This window comes from Triturus cristatus, chromosome 5_1, assembly GCF_964204655.1.
Source record: "Triturus cristatus chromosome 5_1, aTriCri1.1, whole genome shotgun sequence".
NCBI lineage: Eukaryota > Metazoa > Chordata > Amphibia > Caudata > Salamandridae > Triturus > Triturus cristatus.
Window position 1 is genome coordinate 814,506,988 of NC_140587.1, and position 26,272 is coordinate 814,533,259.

General features: G+C 46.2%; 1 protein-coding gene across 4 annotated transcripts in view; it reads left to right on the plus strand.

Annotated features, from left to right (window-relative positions):
• Positions 1–26,272, plus strand: part of SEH1L (SEH1 like nucleoporin) — a 151,356-nt gene that overhangs the window by 119,180 nt on the left and 5,904 nt on the right. For all 4 annotated transcript variants that reach the window (XM_085605861.1, XM_085605859.1, XM_085605858.1 and 1 more), the window contains one exon: positions 2,018–2,174. In XM_085605861.1, the coding sequence (XP_085461987.1) occupies positions 2,018–2,174 (157 nt within the window). The remainder of the gene's footprint in view (positions 1–2,017; positions 2,175–26,272) is intronic.

Genomic DNA, 26,272 nt, shown 5'->3' on the forward strand with positions numbered 1-26,272 from the left:
CCTCCCCGGCGCCTGTAGCAGCTGCAGCTCTCAGAATTACTGTAAGCATGGTCATCACTTTTTGTATCTACTCCATCACGGCCACAATGGCGAAAAACAATCTGAGGATGGAGAGGATGCCCATGCGCACTGTAGTCCAGGGGAGGAGTCACCTATCCAAGGATACTTCGAAGACTCTTCCAGGACAACAACGTGCAAACATCCGAACCCAACACTAGGCGGCGATCTATGCACAGATATGAATGTCAGCAGCCCTACATGCCAAGAACAGATGCATACTGGTAAGTAGCATATTCAATACATGAGTGGGCCAGTAAGCCTCCACTCCCAGTGAGGCAGATTAAAAAAAGGTTTGGGCACAACTAAAGATTCCTAAAACTCGGTACAATTCCACCACCACTCTCTGTGCGAAACCCATGAGCAAAATAGTAGTCCACGGTCTGTTGAGGGCACGCTTGGAATGGTCCTTGGAGTCACAGGAGAGGTCCAGGTCTTCACTCATGTCAAGGGGCAGCCCTATTCCTCTGCTCACACACCGGATTAATGTGTTGCTAGAACCAAAATAAGGGATACCAGATGCTCACAGGAGGGTACTCGGGCAGGGGTCTCAACTGTGCGCCATGCAGGGAATATTCCTATCCTAATAGCCAGTTGACAATACAAAAACAAATTTTGCCAAAACTGGTTTGAAATATTTGTATCGAAAATCTGTGTCTTTTCCTCATGCTTATGAGATTTATCTTCCTTACAACTCAGCCTGCTTATATTGCTAAATGTGTTCACTGCATTTAAAGCCCTATCGTCCTAGAAGATCCTTGGACTGGGTAATGTACTGTGCCATAAACTGTTCCTTGCCTTCTTTGCCCTGGAGACTTAAGTCTTAATGCAGTCCGCAAAGAAGCTTAACACAGACACCACAGTTCTGGTAAATTTCCAAAGATCTTGGTAAAAGTGGTGATTCAACAACCCCATGACAACCTAGAACTAAACCATCTCCTTCATGACCAGGAACGAGGAGTTCTTGTGCGGCCCTCTGTAATACTAATAGCACTGTCGCTTAGGTAGTGCCAGCACTATCTTAAGAAGGCATTCCCTCATTTGTATGAGGGGTGTGGCCCCAATCAAATGAGGAAGTCACTTTGCCTCAGTACCCACAACCTATTACAGACCCTGGTGCAGACTCAAACAGGCCCATGGGAGGGACACTGACAGTGTGCCACAATGAGGTGGCGCAATGTAAGTACACCCTCTGAGGGACAGTCCTCTGGAGAGGGGAAAGGAGGACTCACCCAGGCACCCCCCTGCAGTTTGATGCAGTGAGTAACTGCACTACCATGCAGGGGGATCTCTGTTCCCATTTAAAACTTAAGCAGCTGCTGCCTGCACTGTGAAGTACAGAGTGGCATGGAAGCAGCTGCTCAGTCTTTAACTGAATGTGCTGCTCACAGTGCGACCGAGAGCTTGCGGGTGCCCGGACGGGGAAGGGAAGGCGGCGCATTTATGATAATGGGGCTCATCAACCTGGTCTGTGCCACATACAACTTTTTGAAAGGTGCACCTGGCGCAGACTGAGGCAGTGTGCCTGTTGTGTAATCAGGGCTTGGGTCTTTTATTGTCTTGGAACAGAAAGACAACGCTTCCTGCTTATTTTTCTTTCTTTCTTTTTTTTTAAGTCTATTCAGAATGGAGGGCGGTTGGTCACTAAGCTGTGCTAAACCAGCATTGACAATGCTTAAAGGCTTGTGGTCAAAGGCAGACCTGTTGGCTTTCCCTGTGCTTGTTTTATTACATGAGGCTGATTAGAAGGCATAAGCTGTCTCTAGACTACGTCTAAACAGCTTGCTTGAGGAGGGGGAGAAAACTGAATCAGATAAAACACAAAAATTCAGTCTGTGCTCCGAGATAAACCTTTGGGTTTGGTGTTTTTTCTGAAAACGTTTGTGACATTGAGAGTACGATGTAATGAGAATGTGTCTTTCTGTAAAACATACTTATTTTTTCAAAAACATTTTCACAGCTAACTACATGGATAGTTGGAAGTGCACAGGGATTCTGAAAGGAGATGGGAGTCCAGTAAATGGAGCCTCTATTCAGCAAGGTGTTTTTAATACCTCTCTTGGGTCTGCAAACCAAAGTCAACAGAATTCACTAATAAATGGATCTTCAGTAAGCCGGTAGGTTGCATGTAATGTTGCCTCATTTACCTGATGTCTTTTTGGGCCTCACAACCAGCTTCCTTGGAGCAGATAAACAGCCTGCATTACTCCATGTGTTCCAGCAGCTTATAGTCTGTTCGCAAAATATTGCAATCCATTTTTACTGTTTCTGAGAACAAAAGAAATCTAAATTTTCAATGTGTTGAAAGAAAGCCGGCCTGAATCAGGCAGAAGTGTACTCTTCCTTTGGAAAATAATGTATATGTATATAATTGGTAGATGCTAGTAAATAAGTGGTGTATGTCAGTAAAATATTTTATAACAAAATAAATGTGGCAACTTACCGGTTGGTTTTAGGACACAACATTTATTGTATTAAAGGTGATCTAGTAGCCTGATTTGTTAGTGAGGCAAATAGTAGCATATGGGTGTATGTCTGTTAGCAATAACTCTGCCCTCCGATTCCCATGTCTAGTAGTGCAGTAGGAAATCAGACTTTATGAGGTAGCGTCGTAGTCTGTTTAAACTGAGCTAGCAATCATAGTTTCAGCTGACATGATACTTTTGTGTTTTTCTCGTAATCCGTTTTAGTCCTTGGCATGTCACACTTTTACTTTGCCGTGCAGCAGTACATATTCTCTTGATTTCCTCTGCAAGGGAGATCCTGTTATAGAGCTATGCAAAGACAGATCAGTTCGTAGAGCCTAATGTCTTTTCAGACACTGCCAAGGACCTACATACATTTCCACAAAATATAGTAATTGTGAACATTTTCCAAATGGCAATCTAAAGGGGTGTCTTCTGCTATTCCTGGAAAGGTCTTGGAACCTGGTTAGATTCTTCTAAACAAATTCTATCGTAGTGGCCACCTAAGCAAAAAGAAGAGGAAAACTAAAATGCCACCTCAGCAGTGAAATTGTATCAAAACATCCTTGAAGGATGTAAGGCTTTGATATTGTCCATTGGATTCTTGAAATATTCCACCAAGGACAGTTTTCAATTTAATACAACTCATCCACTGCTTTCACTGAAGGAGTAGAGTTTTCAGAAGTAATGTTCTGGATGAGCATATGGATAGCAGTTTCAGCAAAGAACCAGTTCATGCTTCTAATGAGTGCTCTGAGAGTTAAAGCATGGCTTGGTTCTTCCGTCATATGCATGAGAGTTCCATAACTCAGCATCTTATAAGCCAGGACAAGGTAGCCAACCTGTGCTAGGTCACAGATATGCTTAAAAGTTGGAATGCCGACTCCTCCATCAGTAGATTTGTTATGGGTGTCACAGTGAAGGTGTTTAGGCCTAACCTAGAGTTTGGTCCCTGGTGCCCAATGGGCATAATGTGCAACACTGCTCTAAATATCTTCTAGACTGTTTATCCTTGCATCAGCTTCTTGTATGATATACTGTTGACCACAAAACTAACCCAACCACTTTCTAAGTGGGAAGGACCCAGGTTACTGAAGGATTTGAACCCTTATGCAGCGGTCTACAGCCCAAAAAGACACCTTTCTTTGGGGATCTTGGATGGCTGTTCACACCTCTGCATCACATCATGGAGGTCCTTCGCTACATCCATCGTTGCAGGCTACCCCGTGGAGACCTCTTACTTGGGCCTGGTTGTTCCTGTTCCTTCAATTCGCCTTTTCCCCCATACTGCCAGTGTGCTGGACCTTCCCCCTGTTTGTTTAGGTCAGCATGCAGAGCCTCATTTAGTCCCATGGGCCGCAACTGCACTTACCCTCTGCAGTCTTGCCGAGTCAGAGTTCCAACCTACTTTCTCCAGTCTGGTTCAGAAGCAGGTCTCAAGCCTTGGCCGGCCTTCTTGCCCACTGTGCACCAGGAGCCTTCAATGCCCTCTTGGACCTGTCCAGTGCCAAAGAGCTCTACGCACGCAGCAGAGGGTAGATAAAGTCTGCTGACAATTCCACCACTGGGCGGTCTCCTCCATACTCGATCCGGTTCTTTTGTACTGTGTTGATTTAAGGCATTTTTGATTGTCATGAACTTTCTTCAGGATGAGCAGTTGGAATGCAACCTGAATCCCCCTAACTACATCAAAATTCTACAAATAATTTCAGAACACCATCTTTTCCTAGCTCACAAAGCTGTAAAGCCTCCATCCTATGACCGGCTGACAGATTTGATTTTACTCCGGGAGGAAGTCATGACTCTCTTGGCCAAGGAAGCCGGAGAGAGGGTTATGGAGCCAGAAGTAAGGTCTGGTTGTTATTCCTGCTAATTTCTGGTCCCGAAAAAGGACAAGGGCCTTCGTCATACCCTAGACCTACGAGCCCCCAATTACTTCCTCAAAAAGGAAAAATTCAAGATGCTCACACTAGCTCAGGTTCTGTCTGCCCTGGACCCAGGAGACTGGATGCTGGCTTTGGATTTGCAGGACGCCTATTTCCACATCCCTGTCCTGCCTGTGGTTTACAGAAGACCATTCGCTTTTTTTAGTTCACCGGGCTCCTCTTGGTCTTACCAGTGTCCTTCGGGTGTTCACCAAGATGATGGCTTAAGAAGGTGGGCTCGTCCCAGGTGGTCTCTCACCTCTAGACTATGACGAACCTCCTGCATTCGCTGGGGTTCACTATCAACATGCTGAAGTCACACCTGACTCCCTCTCTGAATCTCCCGTTCATCTGGATAAAGTGCAGTTTCGGACTTATCCCGAATGGTGAGTCCAGGATATTCAGGCTATGATACTGATGTTTCAGCCTCTAGCCTGGATTTCGGTGAGAGTGACTCCGAGACTGCAGGGTCTCATGGCCTACTGCATCTTGCTAGTGACTCATGCCAGATGACATATGCAGGCTCTGTAGTAGGACCTGAAGTTCCAGTGGGCACTGCATTAGGGGACTCACTCTCCAATATGGTCCATATCTCGGAGGTAACTGCACTAGAACTGCAGTGGTGGCTGACGAACTGCGATTGGGTCAAAGGCAGAACCCTCTATCTTCTCCAGTTTGCAACAAACCGTGCAGAGTGGGGTCATGGACTCTTTGTCAATAGTCTCTGCGTCTGTAAATGGCTGGAACAGCAGGGCATATCCCTGGTGGTTTAACACCTGGCTGGTTCACTTGACACTATGGTGGACTAACTCAGCTGTCTATGCCTAGCAGATCATGAGTAGCATCTCCATCCGGAGGTGGTGCAAGGTCTCTTTCAGCTGTGGGGCGAGCCTTCGTTAGATTTGTTCACTTCCTCAGGAAACATTGTCAGCAGTTTTGCATGCTGGAGTTTCCAAGGCAGCTGTCGCTCAGACGCTTTTCATCTTGAGTGGAGCTCAGAGTTCTCAAGAAAACCAGGAACGACTGGGCCAAAGTCATCCTTGTGGCCCTGGACTGGGCACGGGGAGTTGGGTATCCTGAGCTTCTACAGATGAGCGTTGATCCTCCGGCCATTGCTGCCCCCTGGAAAGGATCTTCTGTTGCAGCAGTAGGGAAGGGTCCTCCACCGGAACCTGTCAACTCTGTACCTTCTTACATGGAGATTGAGTGGTGGCAGTTGATAGCTTTCGACCTTCCTCCCGAAGTCTGTGATGTTATTCTGTCAGCAAGGCGTCCATTTACTATGACTGTATATGCCCGTCGGTGGAAGAAATTTGTAATATATTGTACAGAAAAGTCTATTGATCCTCTTTCTGCTTTCCTTTCTGATATTTAGCTTTTTATTTTGTCCCTTGCCCAGCAGGGCTCTGCTCTGGGTACCTTGAGAGGGTATCTTTCAGCTTTGTCTGCCTTTCTGAAGCTGCTAGACCAACCTGCCCTATTTAAATCTCCAATTGGACATAGATGCCTGAAAGGCCTTGTACATATGTTCTCTCCTGCCCCTTTCATTAGGCCTCAGTAGGACCTTAATTTGATTCTCACATTCCTAATGTGCGCTCCTTTCAAGCCCCTGCCTAGTTTACTCCACTGGCTGCTCACCATCAAAATAGCCTTCTTAATTTCAATTATATCTGCCATGAGGGTGAGCGAGCTGCCTGATTTATCGTCCATGCCCACTTTCTGTCGACATTCCCTGACAAATTGATGCTTCGCACTAGGGCATCTTTCCATCCGAAAGTGATGACCCCATTTTATGTGGGGTAATCTGTCTCCTTGCCCAGTTTCTCCGCTCCTCCCCGTCCCTTCCAAGAATAGGAGCGACTTCACCACCTAGACCCAAAAAGAGCATTGTAGTTCAACCTTGACAGCACAAAAGAGTTCCGGGTGAATGACCAACTCTTCATGGGATACGTTGGAGCGAAGAAAGTTTGTGCGGTGCAAAAGAGGACCATCTCCCAGTGGGTCATCCTCTGCTTCAAAATTTGCTATGCTCTGGCCAAGAAGCAGCCCCCTGAAGGCTTATAGGCTCATTCCACCAGAGCTAAGGCTGCTACCACTGCTTTGCAACGTGAAGTCCCAGTCTTGGATATCCGTCATGCAGCAAATGGGCATCCCTGCACACATTCACCAAACATTACTGCCTGTATTGTGAAGTCCGCAGGGTTGGCCATTTTGGCCGCTCAGTCCTGCAGGACTTTCTAGTGTACATTTGTTCACAGTCCCTCCTCCAGGGATGGCATTACTTGGGTATCTATTCAAAGGTAAGGAATCTGCGGCTAGATGTATTTATCAGATGGACAAGGTTACTTACCTTTGGTTATGCCTTATCTGGTAGAGACATGATCTAAGCAAACACAAAGAGATGATGGACGGAGCACTGAAACTTTTCAGACACTCACCCCCACTCACAGATCGGAGTTGAATCCATCATCGTTCTTTAGCGCATTTCGCCACTCCAGTTCAGACCCAGCCATATGCAAATCAGTCTTGACCCTGTGCCCTTTGGGAGCAGCCCAGCCTGAACTGCCAAGCCAGGTCTTCCCTGGACCGGAAACAAGCATCCTGGGACTGGTTTCGGGGTAACATCCCTCATCAGCCATGATAGCTTGGATCCAGTGGCAAAGTGAGCAAGGGACCCACATCTGGGCATACCCTGCCAACTTAGGGCAAACAAAGCAAACACAAGGAGATGATGGACGGATTGCTGGAACTTTTCAAACCCTCACCGACCCCCCCCCCCCCCCCCTCCCACCCACCCCCCACAATCACAGATCTGGGTTGAACCATCATTGTTCTTTAGCTCACTTCATCACCCCAGTTAAGACCCAGGTGACGCGGACAACGTAGACAATGTCACATGAAGCTGACTGACTCCATCTACCGGTGCGCAGGAGTATTGCTCGAAGAAAAATCGTCCGGATCCAGTCTGATGCCTGGGAGTTCAAAGGTAGGCAATCGGCGGCTAGATTATGTCCAGATAAGGCGTTACCAAAGGTAATTAACTTGTCTTTCATTGCCAGTACTGGAGGACAACTTGCAACAACCCAGCATTCAAAAGTATTAACCTGTGTTAAGAACGGCATTGTGTCAATCAACACCATGCGTTTCAACACCAATGCCAGCTCAAATATCCTTCCCTCCAGCAATTTTTCCTATGACCTTGCAGTGCCTATACTACAACTCTGTGCTTTTCTTCTGATTCAATTCCTTGTCCTCCTTCACTAGTGAGAAGAATAATTATTGGAAGCACAGACATTCTACAGAATAAGAACCTGAATAGGATCTCCACTCTCGCCACTCTGGAAGAGTCAGAAAGAATTTTTGATATATCTAAGATCTAAGGGCCACTCCCTCTTCCTTAGACTGGAGCGCCCTTCAATTATGACCAGCTCCTTTAGTGCTGCTACATGATTCTTTAGTTGTCTCTGTAGCAAGAAAACTGTCTGCTAGCTCTACTACTTTGCTGGGATGTTAACATTGAGAGCTGTGTAACTGTTAAAAATACTTTGACCATTTACTCAGAAGGGGTATCAGTGCAGCTGAGGACAATGCGGATATGGCTGACAGTGACATACCATGGTCTTTCTTTAACTCACCCGCTTGACTCATCGTGCACAGCAGAAGAATCTTTCTTTTCAGTTTTTGTGTTAACAACTTGGCATGGAAGCAGACTCCAAGACCGTAAAACCTGGCAGCAAAAAGAGACCAATGTTCCTCAATGTATAGTTTAACAGATTTTGGAAAATCTGTAATTCACTAGCAGTTGAAGCACAAGGAGTTCTTTCACAAACAAAAATCCCAAAACGGAAATGACCATCAGCAGCCATCTACCACTGTGAGAAAGTCTTCACATACCAGCAACAGCTCCCTCTTTCTGCCACTTGTGTCCAACACCCATTTCCAGCCAATACCACTTGTTGCAGAAGATAACAAAAGACAGTCTGGTGCTCAATATTGCCAAGAATGGATTTGAAATTGAATTCTGATCTTCTCCACCTTCAGTTCCTCTGAGGGTATCAAAGTTGTTTTACCTTAGGAGGTTTGACTTGGGAGGTTCAGATTATGTTATGCAATATAAAAGGTTGTTAGACAAGAGCATCTATCTGTATCTTAGAAAGAAAATTCCATGTTTGGAGTATCGTTACATTGTGGACTTTAATTATGTCAGCAAATGCATTTTATGCATCTTCAAAAGACCCGATGGCGGAAGTGCACCTACAAGAGAGTACTTCCATACATCATCTTGCATTACCATAAAATGGCTTTGATTTTAGTTGGGAGTCTCTTACTACTGATACTAAGTTCTGCATTTTGGCTTGAGGTCTGCCCCACACTATTTTTTTCTTCAATCTTGGATCTGGTTGCAGCGGAAATTATGTTTTTGGCTGCTTATACTAGGGCAGCTGACTAGCAAATTCACGTCCAAAGCTGAAATTACAATGCCCTAGCGAAATTCAGGAAATGCAATATTAACAGATGTCTCCATTAAAGGCTGAAGGCAGACTGTCTTCAGAAAAGAAATTGAGCCACATTAATTAAGAGCAGTGAGTCTGACCATGAAATTATTTGGTCTGTCTGTCCCCAGCAACAGCTGTACTCATGTAGCCAGAAGAAAATACAATTAATTATTTAAATAGGCAACTAAGGTCATGATCAACAGTCCCATTAACCAGAGTACAGTCAGTTTGGCATTGGGCTCTGACAGCAAACATTTCCCTCTTAAGTATTTCACCTTGCTGATTTTCATAGCAGTTTAGTGACAGACTTGGCAAGCATCTCATAGAAGAAAACAATTTGGTACTAAACCATGTTGTCCTACAAAACATCTTTCACACTGGCACACCTCTCAGATCAACCTATTTTCCGTAAGAAGAAATGCAGACTGCCATGCCTTTCTGCCCCAGAGCCCATATTAGTGGGTAAAGTTTTTAGAAGAAAAAATGTACCTATGCTTTACCTCAGAGTGAAATATTGTCCCAAGTTGATTGCCCAGAAAATGCAACGCGAAATAAAAATGATGGCGATTGCCACATACTGTCTAGGTGTTGAAAGGGATTCTGCTTATGCACAGAACTATGCACAGGAAACCAGGACCTCAGTGAATTGTGGTGTACCAAAAACTCACCTCAGAACCCAGAACCCCTTATCCGACCAGCACCAGTGTCCCATTCGTTATCCGAGTTTTATCTCGGCGGTCCCAATGTATAGACAACCCAGAACAAGCGACTTAGGGTATTCTCAGGAATGGTGGGAATCAGAAATACCTGTTCGTAATTATTCTCATATCAGTCCACAACAGAATAAACAGAGACACGGTAAAGTTTAAAGAGTTTATTTTATAAACCTCGTGTCCTAAGATGCAGTACTTTGGCTAACATAAGCAGACAAATGATTAAAATCAAAACCATCAGCATAGTTACAATACCATAGAAAGGGAAAGGAGTAATCATACTAAAATGACAGTGGATCTCAGCCACCTTCCTTTCGCTAGCAAACTAATATTATTATTATTAGACTAGTAAAAGGTCTCTAGGCTTGAATGGGGAACCCCATACCGTAAAGATCAGCTCAGTGAGATCACATCACAGGATCAGCTAGGCTCTGCTCCTGGGAAAGCTCTTCCCAATGTAATGAAAACATGTAACGCTGCAATATTAAAAGCACGCGACTTTCAGGTATTTGCAGCTGCGTGCGTGTTATGGCTAAATAGTGGGCCGATCAACCTGAACCCAACAACATGCACCGTCTAGCGACCCAGACAGTTTCTTTACACGATGTGCAGACCAAGGTCGCTGCTCACTGTTTGGGATGTGAACAACAGACCGTTCTCATGTGAAGCAAAGCCGAGTAAGCATTTCTCAATTAATAACATGTAACTACAGTGTCGTGTGCAAAAGCGGCAAGATGGCTTTCTAACATCTAACTCGGTTGTGCTAACTTAGCATTGTACGTATATAGATAACAATCTTTACTACATAGGTTAATGGTGCTACTCTGAAATGCTCAATCTGTTGCTTCAGCCTCACAAGAGACATCTGTGCAGTCAAGACCTCTCCAACACTTTTTTGCAAGATCCTGCATACCAGTCTTCAGTTCCTAAGCTTGACTTTCTGGCACCTGAGTTCCTGCAGTAATGCCACCTGAATCTGGCAGATAGCAGCATCAACATATTGAGTGATTCTTAATGGCCTTCCACCATCTCTTCATGTGTGGAACACATACCATATTTGGTGTCTTCACGAACAGGCAGGCCTGAGAACATGCCAAGAAGACAGCCTTACTTTAACTTATTGAACCTGATGATCATGTCTCTTCAGTTAAAGTACACTGCTCACATTATTGCTTTGTCATGAGTAAGATGTGACAAGCATCCATGGCACTCATCCTTGTGACTCCCACTTCGACCGGGCAGTCCTTGGACTCTTTGCCCCTGGACATGTCCGTCAGCCCCCTCGTAATGCTGCAACTCAGGCTGGACCTTCTCACACAGAGTCAATGTCCGTTCAGGCGCCCAGACTCTTAAACCTAGCAAGCTGGCAAAGAAGGTCCTAGAATTTGGCTTCCCCAGTAATCCATGGCCATTATGTGGGAAGTGCACAGGCCCACTACACAGGTTTGTTACGTTGAAAAGTGGAAGAGCTTTGCAGACTACAGCATTTCTGAAAATGTGGACAGGACATTGTCTCCGATCTCTTACTCCTGCAGAAGTCAGACCTCACTTAAACCTAGCTTACAGTCTCTGTTGTGGAAGGTGGGCATCCTAGTGGCCATAACTACCCTCAGACCTATTAGTGAGCTGCAAGCACTCAGCTTGCAAGAATCATTAATTCATGTTCACAAAGACCATGTTGTTCCCAAGACAATCCTACATTTCTCCCCAAGGTGGAGTTTCCCCCCAATCAGACGATTGAGCTCTCAATCTTGTTTCTGCAGCCAGACTCTGTAGCGGAAAGAGAAGTTATTGTGTATTACATCAACAGTACCAAGCTCTTTTGTAAGTTTCACCAGCTGTTTGTAGTCTTTGCATAATCCCACAAGGACCAACACATCTACAAGGCAGGTATAACAGTATGGATAATCAAGTGCATCCATGCCTGCTGCCACAAAGCTGAGAGCCCCATCCCTTCCGCCCAGGGCGCTCTTCACCTGTAAGAAAACAGCAACTTTGACTTTCTTAGGGAACATTCTACTAGCTGTGATCTGCAGAGTGTACACTAGATCACCACCACAGATTTTTAGCTGGCACTACTGCATGGACATCTTAGCCCGCCAAAAGGCTATGGTTGGGCAGACAAATTTAAGGACTTGCAGACATCTGCATCCTCTACTTGCTAGCAACTGCATACAGGGTAAGTAAAATTTTTCTTCAAATGGCTACATAATTTGTTCACTAGCCATCACTTATGGGATGAGCTACTATGCAGAGCACATGTATCTACAGCTGTACATGTTACAAATGGAAAATGTTATTCTGTGACTATAGCATGTATTGATGTAGCTTTGTATGTTCCTTTCCCAGAAGCAGGTGATGATTACAGATTCCTTCTCCCTGGTTATATTTCACAATGCACGGTCTAGAATATTTTGTCTTCAACACTGCACTCCGCTTACACTACTCACCCGTTGAGTGGAAAACAATTGCAGGTGAAGTCTAGGTGCATTGTGTGCTAAAGGCTGAGTGACAACAGGTTTTGTGAGTTGAAAACAACTACCAAGAAAAGCAACTTGCAAATGTCGGGACATGCATTAGAGGATATGAAGATGCAGACCATGTGATTCTATATCACAACATGCTACACACAGATAGTTACAGGATAAGGAACATTTTCCTTTTTACTTGACTCTTGCAAACGTATTTCTGGAAGGCGGAAAAGATTTTCTTAGAGTTTTTTTCAGTGAGCTATGATCCATTTGGAAAGCTAAACCTTTCACAGTTCTGCAGTTTGCCCTACCCTGTGTAGGGACAGGCTTACTGTGGTTACTGCAAATTACGTAATGCAGCTATTTCTGCATTCCCCCATTCCTAGGGAGAGGGATGGAAGGCTTTCATCTTTCAGTCGTCAATTGTTATCCATTACCTGAAGGGTTCATAGATCTCTGTTCCACATATGCCTGTGATTGCACCAGCTTAGGTCCTTAATTTAGTACTCTTGGAGGGCCCCTGTTATATCTCTGTTATATTTCAGAAGTTTTTCCTCACACTCCAATATACATTCGCCAGGAAGATTGGCATGTATGAAACTGGCAGATAAATCTAGTATTTCTTTATTTGGTAAAGTTTCGTTCAGCGTTCACCTTTCTTTCCTGCTGAAGGGTATGCCATAATTTAATGTCTCATAGCAGATAGTTATATCTGCTTTCTGTTCAGTTTCACGATCTTACAAGGTGAAGGAGAGCAGGCTATGTGTCAGCTTAACCTCAAGAAAACTAAGTTTCTTTGTTGATCCCTCAAAAGTATTCAAGATAAGTACCTCACTATAGATTTGTCTTCCCGTCTTCCTTCTTCAGAGGAAGTATTTGTTTATAACTTTTTTAATAACTGTGTACAAGTTGGATCTGTTTTTGGCCACTGTTGAACGGGTACATTAAATGTAAAGTTTCTCCAGCACAGGTGTTGAATTGTGGTGCTTTCGCACCATTCTTGACACGGTGTTTATTATTGCCTACTATAATGTGTGACTTGCTGAAACTTTTTTAGATCCAGGTATAATCTGGAAGTTTTTCTGGATGAGGCAACTAAGGAAAGTAGTTTTTTCTGTTCCCTTTAGTTATCTTTAAAATTTTACTCGAGACATGGTAATCAACGTTTTAGGTGCATTAGGCATTTGAAAAATTACATTGATCTTTCAAGCTGTTTAGCCATGGGTTCTGCTTTCATTTCCCATAGCACTACCTTGACTCTCACCCAGAAAGAAGATGAAACTTGGTTATTAAAACATTTAGGGTTTTGGGACCATTGGAATAGTCCTCATATGCTTTACTTAATTTCCTTCTATTTCGACCACGTATCTGATGTGCGAACCCTATAGCATAAGCCACCAATATATTTTTGTACATTTAAGGTTTTGGTCTGCTTCAGTGTGTCACTGCATCTTTTTCCCTACTCCCTTTAGTACTTTGTTACTTTGTCAGTTTCATGCCTCCTAGAGAGGCTGCACATTGAGGAAGGGGAAAAGCCAAATAGGAACTGTTGCAGACTTTATTTTATATAGGTTATTCCTGTATGCTGACCGAACCCTGCACAATAGAGATGAGACAAAACACATACTTTTATCTAGCATTGCAGTGAGAATGTACACATTCTCAGCAGTTGGTGTTCTATAGTTATGGGTAGAGGGGGGGGGGCAAAGATGAATTATAAGTCCTTAGAGCGAAAATCCTTTGTTGATTGATGCAGTCTATATTTGTCTAAAGACGATTTGATATCTGCTATTTTTTTTCACAGTTAAATGGAAAAGCAACAATCTGAGTACCACTAATTCCAAAGTCCATAGTGTAGGGTGTTAAGCCGATAATTTTGGAAGAGGCAAAGGGCTTTTTGAACTGCAGCTGCAATTAAACGTAGAATCCAAAGTGTTTTCAGCAGTCAGAGTGGGGTAGGCAAGTGTTGGGAGAACTGTTCAAGTTCATAGCTGAAGAGTAATATTTGATCTGTCTCACCTGACAGTCCCAATTAATCATCTGTGTGGTTGTGGTCTTTGTACAGCAATAGAGACAGATGCTCGGTCGACCTGAGGTATTTGGATTTGGGTGATATAACCTTGTGGCAGTAAATTCCACAGGAGCAGTTGTTTCTCCCAATGCCTCTCTTCTGCTACCTGCGCCAGAATCACAGAAGACTCTAACACTACATATCTCCCGGGGTGGGGGAGATAGTACTTCAGAAAATGTGATACCTACAGTATATCTGTTCTGTTTCTCCTCCCCTCGTTACCTCGCGTTATTTCTCTGCATTGTCATCTGGGAATTTGGAGAATGGATGACAATCTACATCTACTAAAACATAGAAGATGCCACTATCTCTTGTATCTCTGACATATCACATATCTAGTAAAACATTACACATATATCTAGATACATATTAATACTCCAACGTCTGTTTCTCTTGTAGACACTATATCTAGTTCTCTATGAGCTTTGACTTCTCTCTGGTTAAAATTCTTGAGGAACTGACCGACATTGTCTCTGTGAAGTTTCTTGTGATTTTCTTTAACAATAAACATTTAAATTATTTCTCACTGTCTTGGCGAACGTTCTGATGATCCGTTAAAAATAAAATATTTTGGTCTTTTCTTGACAAATAATAAAATGCTTAATGAGACTTGACTCCTCTGGCTCTCTTCTTCCCCTTCCTCCTTGAATTTAGTTAACAGACCTAGAAAAATGTTGTTTTTGAAAAAGGAGAATTACAAGTGTGTGCAAACACAAAAATAAGGAATTCGATTTAGCGGGTCAAAACTGCGACAACATTTTTCTTCACAGATTAGGCGCGACAACAATACATTGCTCTCCTTGACAGGATTCAGTTGAAGTGCGCAGCTTCAAGCCCATGCTTGTGTATTGACGTTTCTGGAGCTGCTCGTACTGAACCAGGAAACGACTAGACTGCTGTGCGCGGTTCTCTCTCACTATGTCCTTCATGTTGGTAGTTTCGGAACTGGCTTTCTACAGGATTCAATATTTTCTCCTTCACTATGGCATTAGCATTCCTAACAGGTAGTAACCTTGTAAATGGAAAACAAAATATGAGGAAGTTCATATTTCTTGAGTAAGTGATACAATATTGGCTTGTTTTGAAGTAGATGGTAATGTAACTGTTTTGAGTGAAGAGTTGACAAGTTCAACTTGTGTCATCAAATAACTTGATTATCAAGGGTGGGTGATGTCTTTATATATGGTGGGATTTACTGAGTTGGTGTTGGAGAGATTGATAGTGAAATTAAGTTGGGATCTTTGGATATGTTATCTATGTAAGTGACAGGGTTGTTGCAAAGGTCAGCTTTGCCTAATTGTGTTTATTTTGTAGATAAAATGAGGACTAGACTTAATTTGAGAGTGAGTGGAATGGAGGTGGATACAGGTGTTTGTAATGGGTTCATAGGGTTTTGGGCTGCCGGACAATGACTTTAAGTCAAGAGATTTAAATCTGTGTGTGTTATATGGCATTGTTTCTCCATTAAACATTTTCTTGTTTGGTACTTTTTCAGTTCTCTTTTTCAATTACTCTTTACTTGCTTTTTGTAATAATTAGGAATTCAAATTTCCAATAACGCAGATAACCAATTCTTGAAACAGTTGGATTCAGATCATATTTATCAAACTTTTTCCCAACCTGCACAGTGCCTGGCAGTTTTTTAGGTCTTGAGCAAACTAAAGCTGAGGGTCTGACTATCAATCTAGCTATCTACCTAGGTCTGGGAGGAGTTTGGAGTTGGAAGTAGTGCCTCATGTAATTGTCCTATCTAACATTACTGAAGGTTGTGGAGCTCATTTTAGTGATTTGGGTTGGTCTTTACTGGTCCATCTGATAGAGACATCTAGACGCAGATTCCTTAACTTATAATATCTCCCCAGGCGTCAGACTGGATCCGGAAAATCTTTTTTCCCCAGCAATACCTCTGCCCGCCGGGAGGTGGCGTCGCCTGGCTCTGTCCTGATGTCGTCCACGGAAGTGACGTCAGTGGAGCCATATAAGCCCCTCCCGGCGTGCTGACGTCAGTTTTTCTTCTTTTCCACGTCCTAACGCGGATCCGGGAAAGAGATACCTCTGGCCTGTTTTTGTTATCTTCACGCCTTCTCTATGCCTTTTTGCGTCAGGAACAGTGTGTTCGATGCTTGCGGGCTTCAAGCCGTGCCGGTCCTGCTCGCGACAGATGTCCGCCACAGACCCTCATGAAATCTGTGTGTGGTGCTTGGACGAGCACCACGACTCCGTGGAGTGCGACGCTTGCCGCCAGCTGCGGCCGAAATCCCTGCGGGAACGCTGCATGAAGCTGCTGTCTGCCCAGATGTCCCGAACGGACCACTCACAACACCGGTCTCCTTCTCCAGCGAAGACGTCCACACGGCGCCAGTCCTCACAGGAGGAAGTTCCTCTTCGGGGCAGGTCCCGGGACCGTTGCCGTTATTCGCCTCCCTCAGGTAAGCACAAACGGAAGTCGCGGAAGTCGTCGGCTTCGCGTGGACATCATGTCTGGGCCCGCGGCTCCCGGTCTTTGCCGGACTCTGGCCCCCAGGACTCGGACCCTGCATATCCCCCGTGTTAGACCTGGCACCATTGGCATGGGTCTCCCTTCCATTTCTGCTGCCTCCTGTGTTTTTGCTATGTTTTGCTAGTCTAGATGCTTTGGGCACTGTGCCACTGCTATTCAGTGCCACAGTGCAAGTGCTCCCTATTGTAAAGTGTTGTATTGGATTAGTGACTCCATGATTAGTTTATTTGATTTACTTGTCAGACCCTAGTACAGTGCACCATGTGTGCCCAGGGCATGTAAATCAAATGCTGTTGGTGGGATTGCAGTACTGATTGTGCCACCCACGGAAGCAGCTTGTAAAGTGTGTCTCAGGCCTGCCATTGCAGAGCCTGTGTGCAGTCTGTGACTGCCATGTCGACTTGGCAAGTGCACCCACTTGCCAGTCCCTAAACCTTCCTTTTTTGCATATCAGTCACCCCTAAGGTAAGCCCAAGGGCAGGGTGCATTGTATGTAAAAGGTAGGACATGCCCTGGTGTGTGTGACATGTCCTGATAATGAATTACAGCCAATTTTGATTATAATATTTTATAATCCTAACTGACTCAGGGAGCTAGGTAGAAATTCGAGTTTAGTATGCCTGAACTCAGAATGATAAAATAAATCTTATAGTGAAGTTGATTTTAACATTCTGTGTTTGAAAATACCACTTTTAGAAAGTAGGTATTTTCTTACCTAACCATCCAGCCTGCCTCTCCTAGCTTGTGTATTGTGTGTCTGGTTTTGTGAGTGGCAGGGGCTGGGGGATTCCAGGAGACAGGGGAGTCAGCACAGGACTGAATAGACCTATCTGCATGTAGAGTGGTGGGAGGAGTCAGCACCTGGGTCTGAATAGGGCTGTGCCTGCCTTCCACAATGCTGGCTCCACCTCCTGTGGTGCGTCTGATGTCCCTGGCCCACACTGTCAAAGGAAAGAAGGAGTCCTGTAAACAATGTGCTCCACGACTACACAGAACTGGTTTGGACGAGGTACAGGCCCCTCTGCCTTCAGAGGACAAAGGATTTAATACTATAAATATGGGGACCCAGACCCCAAGACTTTAAATCACTTCTGGGAATCAAAACAACCCCTTTGCCAAGGAGAAGAACCAAGGAAGCTTAAGGAGGAGACTGCCCCTGTGCTGTGCTGTTGGGGTTGGCCTGCAGTGGTTACTTTATTGCCAAGGAAAGGAGAAAAGGAACTTTGTGTGTACTTTTGCAATCTTGAAGCAGAATCTCCAAGGGCTTGAACTGTGCTTGCCTTCTGCCTGAAGTCTCAGGGATACAATACTTCACCACGAGCTCTCCTGAATTCCCTTGCTGTGGAATTCTGCCTGCAGAGGTGCCTACTGTTGTTTGAGCCCTCTGAGAAGACTGCGAGTTGCTGGAAGCGCAACGCAACAAGGAAAAGCGTTTCGCCACCGCAGCAGCAGTTGTCGTCGCATCGCCGAAGAAGCGTGCCGCCACTGCTGCCGTTCACCGTTCCATCATCGACTAAGTGCGTCGCATCACCGGAGAAGCGTGTTGCAGGGCCTGTCGCGGCTCAGAAGTTACCGAGTTCGCTGTCAGGCGTGCACGCATCGCATTCAACAATGTTGCATCGCATCAAGAGGCCATTTTCTCGCATCACACCCGGATCGTCGCATCGGATCACAGTAAGAAACCGACACATCACCCCCTCTCCTGTAAGGAACCAACGCATCACCTCCCCTGCGCTGCAGTAAGGAACAGACGCATCACCTCCCCCCGAAGCAAGGAACCGACGCATCGCCTTCCCTGCGACTCACGCAATACAAACAAAAGAGTCGCAGGAAAGGCGATGCATCCAAGGTACTTTGAGAGTAAAGTGTCGCATTTACCATCTACATTGAAGTGAGCTATTTCCTACCATTTTAAAGTCTATTTTTGAGTACAGTATTGTGGATTTTTGTCGTTTGGTCTTGTGTTAATTCTAGTAAAGATTACTTATTTTTCTAAACTGGTGTGGTGTCCATTTGTAGTGTTTTCACTGTATTACTGTATGTGTTCACAATGCTTTACACACTGCCTCTGCTCGTGCCAAGCTACCAAAGGGGTGAGCAGGGGTTATTTTAGGAGTGTACCCCCTTACCCTGACTAGAAGCAAGGGTCCCTATTTGGTCAAAGGTACCGACCTCTACCAACTAGAGACCCCCAGTTCTAACGACCACGTTTCCGGGTGCTTGGGCGACTCGACCTCAGATGGAGGACTACTGCAGGGCCCTGCAGTCCTTTTTACTTTGCCCCTCCTTTGGGCTCCACGGGGGGTAGGCACTCTGGTCGGGACTCCGCCGGCGGTTTTACCCTCGGCTCCGACCGAGTGCCCTGACTCTGGAGTCGCCGCAACGTCGGGACACGCCCCTGAGGAGCATTCTATGACATCTAGCCTTTCCACAGTGCACAGCTTTCCGAGGCTCCCTGCGGCGTCGCTGGAGGTGGCTGCAGCGCGGTGCACGACACCGATTCGGCACACTTTCTCCCCGCAGGTTTCCCCCTCAGGGAATGTTGAGTCGACGCCGGTCCGACTCCGGATGGTCGAGGCCTTTTCAGAGGTCGCCAACGCCGGCTCGGCTCGGACGGTCGAGGCCTTTTCGGAGGTTACCAAGGTTTGCTCCACTCAGCCAGTCGAGGCCTTTTCGGAGGTCGCCGACGCCGGCTCGTCGTCTCCTCGACGCCTGTAACAACTCCGGCTTTATTGGTGGAGGATGTGGTCTCAGTGGATTCCCCACCCCCGAGTCACTTCAACGCTCTCCGGAGCGAGTGCCAGTGGGGCATTGGCCTGCTCATTCTTTTGCTGAGCCTCTTTTAGGTGGCCGGATTAGCTTGCGTCCGTGACCCTCTGATGACTTGGTGTCACCGACTTGCGGGGCCATGGAGGCTAGTGGGACGTTTGTCAGGGCTGTTTGCAGGGCTGCAAATATTTTGAGGATGCAACCGCCCTCAGTCTCTAGACCTTCGGAGCCTTTACTGTATCTTCTCCACCAGGGCGCGGGGGACATGGAGCCATTGTTGCCCTTTGCGGAGTCATCATTTGACATCCTTCTCGAGACATGGGCGAGGCCCTCTTCGGGGGACCCCGTGGATCGTGCTGTGGCACATCGCCAGGCTCTCGATGACCCCTCCTGTTTGACCTCCCATCCTGGGGCTGGAGGACTTGTGCTTCAGGCAGCTCTCTCTACCATGTGGCCGTGATGTGTTTGCATCCGCCAGCTCGGGACTCCGGTCCCTAAACACTTTGTGTGTGTTTGCTTGGGCTACATTTGCTCTTTGGGACTCTGTCGAGCAGCTCCTCCCCTCCTTGCCGAGAGCTCTCGTGCCGATCTGGCCCGCCTAATCCGTGATGGCCATGATATGGCGCAATTTTCGATTCGGTCTGCCATGGACACCACTGACTCTGTTGGTCGTGCTATGGCCAGGTCGGTTGTCAGGCACCGCTATGTGTGGTTGCGCGATGGTGTTTTCCCAGAGCATGTTCAGGAGTGGGCTTAGAGATCTACCATTTGATGGGGTCACTCTTTTTGAAGCCCATGCTGATTCGGCGGTCAGGCGCCTCCTGTCGGTTTAATTGTCTTCCCAAATTTTAATCCTCGTGGAGGATTTTTGGTTTTGTGACGGTGCCGTCACTTTCTTTTCTGTTGCCTGTTGTGGGTTACAGATGTTCTGGGTTGTGTTGCTGTTCAGCCGTGTTATTTCCTCATTCTGGTACAGCTGGTTAAGCCGTGTTTACCTTTCTTTTGAGCCTCTGCCTACAAGACTGTCTCAAGAGAGACCCTTCTTTTGTACGGTTGTGCCTTACCCTATGTGGGGTATTTGTTGGCTGTTATATTGCTACTCTTCCTTACCCAGGGTCTTTTGCCGCAAGTTGACTCTTCCTACTGTTGTAGGATGTCTCTTCTGGGGAGATCCATGGGGTTGGTTTCTCTCCGGGGGTTACAATTGGTTGTCTACGGTTGGTCTATAATACATCCCAGCTTCCGTAGGGGCGTCCTTCCCTACTGTTTCGTTGGGGTTTTGTCACACCTTTTCTTTGCTGGCGTGTTCTTGCAGCCTCGCTGTGCCCGTCTTGCCTGTCTTCAGGTGGACATGCGCCCCTGGGGCACAGGTTCCTCTGTTCCGTTCTGTATTCTCTGAAACTTGCTGTATTGGTGCAAACAGGTTGTGCTTTAAGTCTTTTCCTGTGGCTCAAGCACTGTCTGGTTCTTGCCTAGGGCAAGGGGAGTTCCCGCCGGCTCTGTCTTGGCTGTGTGTTGCCTTCTACTCCACTTCCCTAGCAGGGTCTCCGGTCCCTTGCTTCTTGCAGGACAGTGGGTCCGGTTTGTCCGTTCAAGCCCTGTGCAGATTTCCTAGTCCTACAAGGGATGGCTCTTGTCTATGACTTTCTGCCACCGGATCTGTGCTCCACCCCAGCTGTTTCTCAGGGTGTGGGTTCTTACTCACATTTGTAGCACTGGTGATGGGCTCCCCACCAGCTGTTTTTCGGGGTGTGAGTTCTTACTCCCCTTCTGGCACAGTTGCTTCTTTAGGTAGCATTACTGTGCATTTATTCTTCTCGACATTCTCCTTGTTGGAAGACTGTGTCGGTCTATGGCGGTGTTTGCTTTTTGGCGACAGGCTTCTGTCTGTGCCTTCTCTCAATCCTTTACTGGCAGTATCATGGTCTATGTTTCCGCCTGCCTCACAGGAGACCAGGTTCCTTCCCCCTCGGAACTGTTGTTTTTTCTGTGTTCTTTGACTGTTATGCCGCACACCGGTACAGTGGTACCGATTAAGTGACTTCCCTGTTTAGGGTTTCGTCACTTCACGTATGTGTGGCAACATTCCTGTCTCCATGTGTATATGTCATAGGTTCTACGCTCCACAGGGGTGCTCGCATACTAGGTTCTTTTTACCCTAGTATCAGGCCTTCTTGCTCACTCTCTCCTTCGGGATAGTCCTCTCTGTGTTCCTGGCTTTGCCGGTTATTCCCTCACAGTGGTACCTTTTGGTACGTTTGGCTGCATGCCTACATCCTGAGCTTTGCTAGAGGGTGAATCTTCTGTCTCTGTTGGCACTAGACACTGGGTTCGGCCCTGCCACTGTTGTCACATGTCCTAGGGGGTACACATTTGATGTGTTTTTTTCTTACACACACGGGCCTCCTGTTGCGGCTCCTGTGCTTGGTCGGACAGTCTTTGGACTGTCCCCTGTTTTCATTTTTGCATCCACTGTGGTGTATGTTCAGGCGGTATGCTCTACCGTTGTCATGTTGTTTTGGCCCTTTTGGGTCTTCGTTCCTCATGGATCATGGGAACCGGTGCAGGGATCCATCTTTCGAAGGAGTTACTGCATTTTTTCCTCCGTTGGCACTGACCTTTCTAGTTCCGTACTTTTTTTGTCCGTGTCTGGACGAGAGCGGTCTCATACTGTCCCTCGCCGGATTGTGGTGTCTTTGCCGTCTCTTGTTCATGTTCCTTACGGAGTTTCCTGGGTCTAATGTCAGTTGCCCAGGCATTGCGGTTCCCACCGTGTTTCGTCAGCCTTTTGATGAATATGTTCTCCTGGAACTTGGTGGTTGTTTTTCAGACCCTCATCCTATGGGGTATGGCTTTGGTATCTATTCTAAGTTAAGGAATCTGCGGCTAGATGTCTCTATCAGATGGAAGTTACTTACCTTCGGTAACGATATATCTGGTAGAGACACAGTCCAGCCGCAGATTCCTTAACGCCCGCCCATCCTCCCCGCTCTACAAAGGCCTTTGCAGATGGTGTTTTTCCACCTAGCTCCCTTTCCGGTGGCCTTGATCTTTCGGAGGTGTGCTCTCACACCTCACTCTGTCGTAGGGTGTGTTGTTCTGCGTGGGACCCTTCAGCCTCCCCCCCCCCCCCCGTCCCCCGTCCTAGTATTTGGTTTGTGGTGTGTTCTCGCACCTTCCTTTGGCGCAGGGGGTGTTCGGCTTTCGAGCCCTATGGCTCTCCACTACGTTCACGTTTTTAGGTAATTAAGGTCTATGCTTTTCACTGCCTTCTCATGTTGCTCCACCGGTGTTCCTCATGCGTGGAGTTCTTCTGTTTTTACATTCCCGCCCACGCCTGTGCCTCGTTCTTTCTATGGTGCTACAGTCCTTCGATCACTGGAGGGTGTGTGTAGTGAACTTTCTGGTGGTCGTTCACTTCTATCACTTGTCTTGCAACATGTTGCTTCAATATTGTGGTTCTTTTAACTTCTCTCCTGTATTGACAAGCTGTGCCTGCCTTGTCATATCTTTTGTGCCGCAGCCGTAACCCCTTCGAGGTGGGGCTCGGCTTGGCGCTTTGTTGGGCCCTTGCTTGCAGCAAGGGCTCTGTGAGCTCCCTTTAGTCCCTCCTGGTACTGGGTGCTTTTTTAACGTACTTTTGTTTCTCATTCTAAATGATTTGACTCTCATTTTCATGTTACTCGTTGTTGCTTCAAAGATTTTACTCTTTTTTTTTTTCACACACACTGTTCCTATGCTATAGCAATCTTTGTCATGGCTCCGCGTTGTGGCGTGGAAACGTTTCCTGTAGAAAACTGTCGTCCGCGCGCCAGGAGGGGCTTATATGGGTCCATTGACGTCACTTCAGTGGACGACGTCAGGACAGAGCCGGGCGACACCACCTCCCGGCATGCAGAGGTATTGCTGGGGAAAAAATATTTTCCGTATCCAGTCTGACGCATGGGGAGATATTCAAAGTTAAGGAATCTGCGGCTAGACTGTCTCTCGCAGATATATAGTTACCGAAGGTAAGTAACTCTTCCTTTAAAGTGCGAACATGAAAATGAAAAAGTATGTTCTAATTGATTCTCCATGAAAACCTAAATATTATGTTTGAGGCATGTGTGGCTGTAGATACACATGCTTTGCATACTCCTGCCATCTAGTGTTGGGTCTGCATGTGTGCAAGTTGTTTTTCTTCGAAGAAGTGTTTTGAGTAACACAGTAAGGTGACTCCTCCTCTTGGTAATAGTGCGCATGGACATCTGCTCCATTGTTAGATTGTTTTCTTTCCACCGTCTGGTTTGGAAATGTATTAAGGCGCTCCGTTTTCAGTATCCTTTCAGTGCCTAATCCACTCTACCCTAGTCTGCATGGTTTCAAACGTGTTTTCCCTCTCTCACGTGTCAGAATTCAATAGCCTCTCATTTGTCAGGTTGGAACGTTCTGATCGTGGCCTTCGGGCCTCACCTGTCTGGGCTTCCTCTCATTCTACTCCATTGTTTCTACTCTGCTGATGGAAAGTACTCCGTTTCAATTCTGCCCCAGTTGCCATTCTTAGTTCCTGCGGACCGACCTTCACGAGGTATGCAATCTGTGCTCATCCCCCGAGCACAGAGAAGAAGTTGTGAGGCCTGTTGGTCGTTTCGATCGAAAAAGACCCTGCGAGGTGTGAATTCGAACACAGGTCCAATATCTTCGGAGAAGAATATATCGAACCAGAAGAGAAAGATCTTGCGGCCGAAGAAGGGGCCTTTTCAGTTCAAATAGATCTCCAAGTCGGAGTTCGAATCTTGGAGTCATACAATCTTCTGCAGGGTCAAGGTGGCATGAGTACTCAAACCCCTCACCTGTCCGCACTGAAACTTTGGGCTTCCACGAAACCAAATGCTTCCGTGCCGCCACTGCCATCTGCCCATGGTAGGCACTGAGATTCTGCATCAGTTGCCCTGCCCTAGGGCTCGGCCCTGAAAGCGCATGTGAAGTCTTCTGGTACTATGTCGAGATTCCACCTCTTCTGCTTTGACTGCTTCGGTTCCAAAAGTCAAAACGGGTTCTGGTCTGAAACCTTGAGCACCATAATCTGCTCCCACTACACTCCCAGAGCCCGTTTTAGAGACCATGCAGGAAAGACTCGATCCAAAACAAAAACTGATCCATTTACATCCAGAGACTGGCCACATTATCACAAAGACTACATCAGTGCCTTCTACCAAGCGGCAAACTTCTTTCCAAGAAGACATTGATTTGTCAATAACTGAAGATAAAGAAAAGGGACAAGGCTACCAGTCCACTGCACCCTGTTCCTTCTCCTCCTTCTCACCTACCACCACCTGTACCGCCTGTACAACACTGACTCCCTTAAATATTACACCCCGGGATCTCCACATAAAGACCTAGATGCAGATGAGGGGGAATGATGACACTTTTATGGTGCACCATAACCAGACCCCTGACAGAATTATGGCATTGACCCCGCCAGGGGATTAAGATCCAGACCTATACCCTGCCATGCCCTTACCTCCTGATGATACTTCATCATATCAGGAGCTCATTGCTGGGGCAGCAGCATACCATGGAGTTACACTACATAAGGAATTCATGGAAGATTATTTTCTTATTTGAGATTATATGCACCACACATGGGTGTGTCTCTGTTTCTTCCAATGCTTACAGGCATGATGTGCCATGCATATGATATTTTTAAGGATCCTGCAAGGGCTCACATTATTACCCCTAGGGTAGATAATAAATATAAGGCTGCACCATCAATTTTTATTCGAGGCAAGCTTCCACAAGACTTCCTAGTTGTTTCAAATGGTCGTAAGCATGCAAACTCACAAACTACAGCACACGGACCACCTCCTGATAAGGAATCCAAACTTCGTCAGGCAAACAGTTTTCTGCGCATCCGCCAATCATTGGCAAATTGGTCAAACACAGGGGCTGTTGGCCAGATATGACAGAGCACACTGGGATGAGATGGAGGAACTCAAATATCTCCCAGCGGAACATAAAAAGAAAGGCCAAAAACTGGTTCAGGAAGGAAAGTTAATTTCCAATCCCTCCATTAGATGCGCACTGGACTCTGCAGCTACTGTCGCCAGAGGCATCAGTACAAGTGTTCTCCGTCGAAAGACCTGTCTGGCTGCATATCCCTGGATTTAAGCCAGAAGTACAGCAAACTTTACTAAACGTCCCCGAAGAAGGATCTCTTCGACCCACAAGTAGATGAGGCCTTGGAAAAGATGAAAAAAAATATTGAGGTTGCCAGATCTATGGAGCACTTCAAACTCCCACTTCTCAGGGCTCTTTTCGTAGCTTCTATAAAGCAGGTTCCAAAGCCACCTCCACATATGCCTCCACAGCCTCTTGCATGTCACAAACCCAGTCCTCTCCATGAGGAAGATATTTCAGAGGTAACTACAAGGGTAACTACTTTAAAGGTCTTTAAGGGTCGGGGCAAAGGTACACAACCTGTAATGCCCCATCCAACAACGAACAGTGACTCACTTATCCTTCCCACGATCATTCTACACCTGTCAGGGGGTCGATTACAGCAGTTTCTGCCCTCCTGACTGTCCTTAACATTGGACCGGTGGGTGTTGGACATCATCATCCAGCATGGTTATTTCCTGGAGCTTATTAGCACTCCTCCCAATATTCCACCTCGCACCGCCAACTCTCTCTGAAATATCAACTGCTCAAACAGGAAGTGCAAGCTCTCCTACTCAAAGGAGCTATAGAGCCAGTTATTCTACAACATCAGGGGTTTATTCCCTGTACTTCCTTATTCCCTAAAAGGACAGCTCCCCATGGCCCA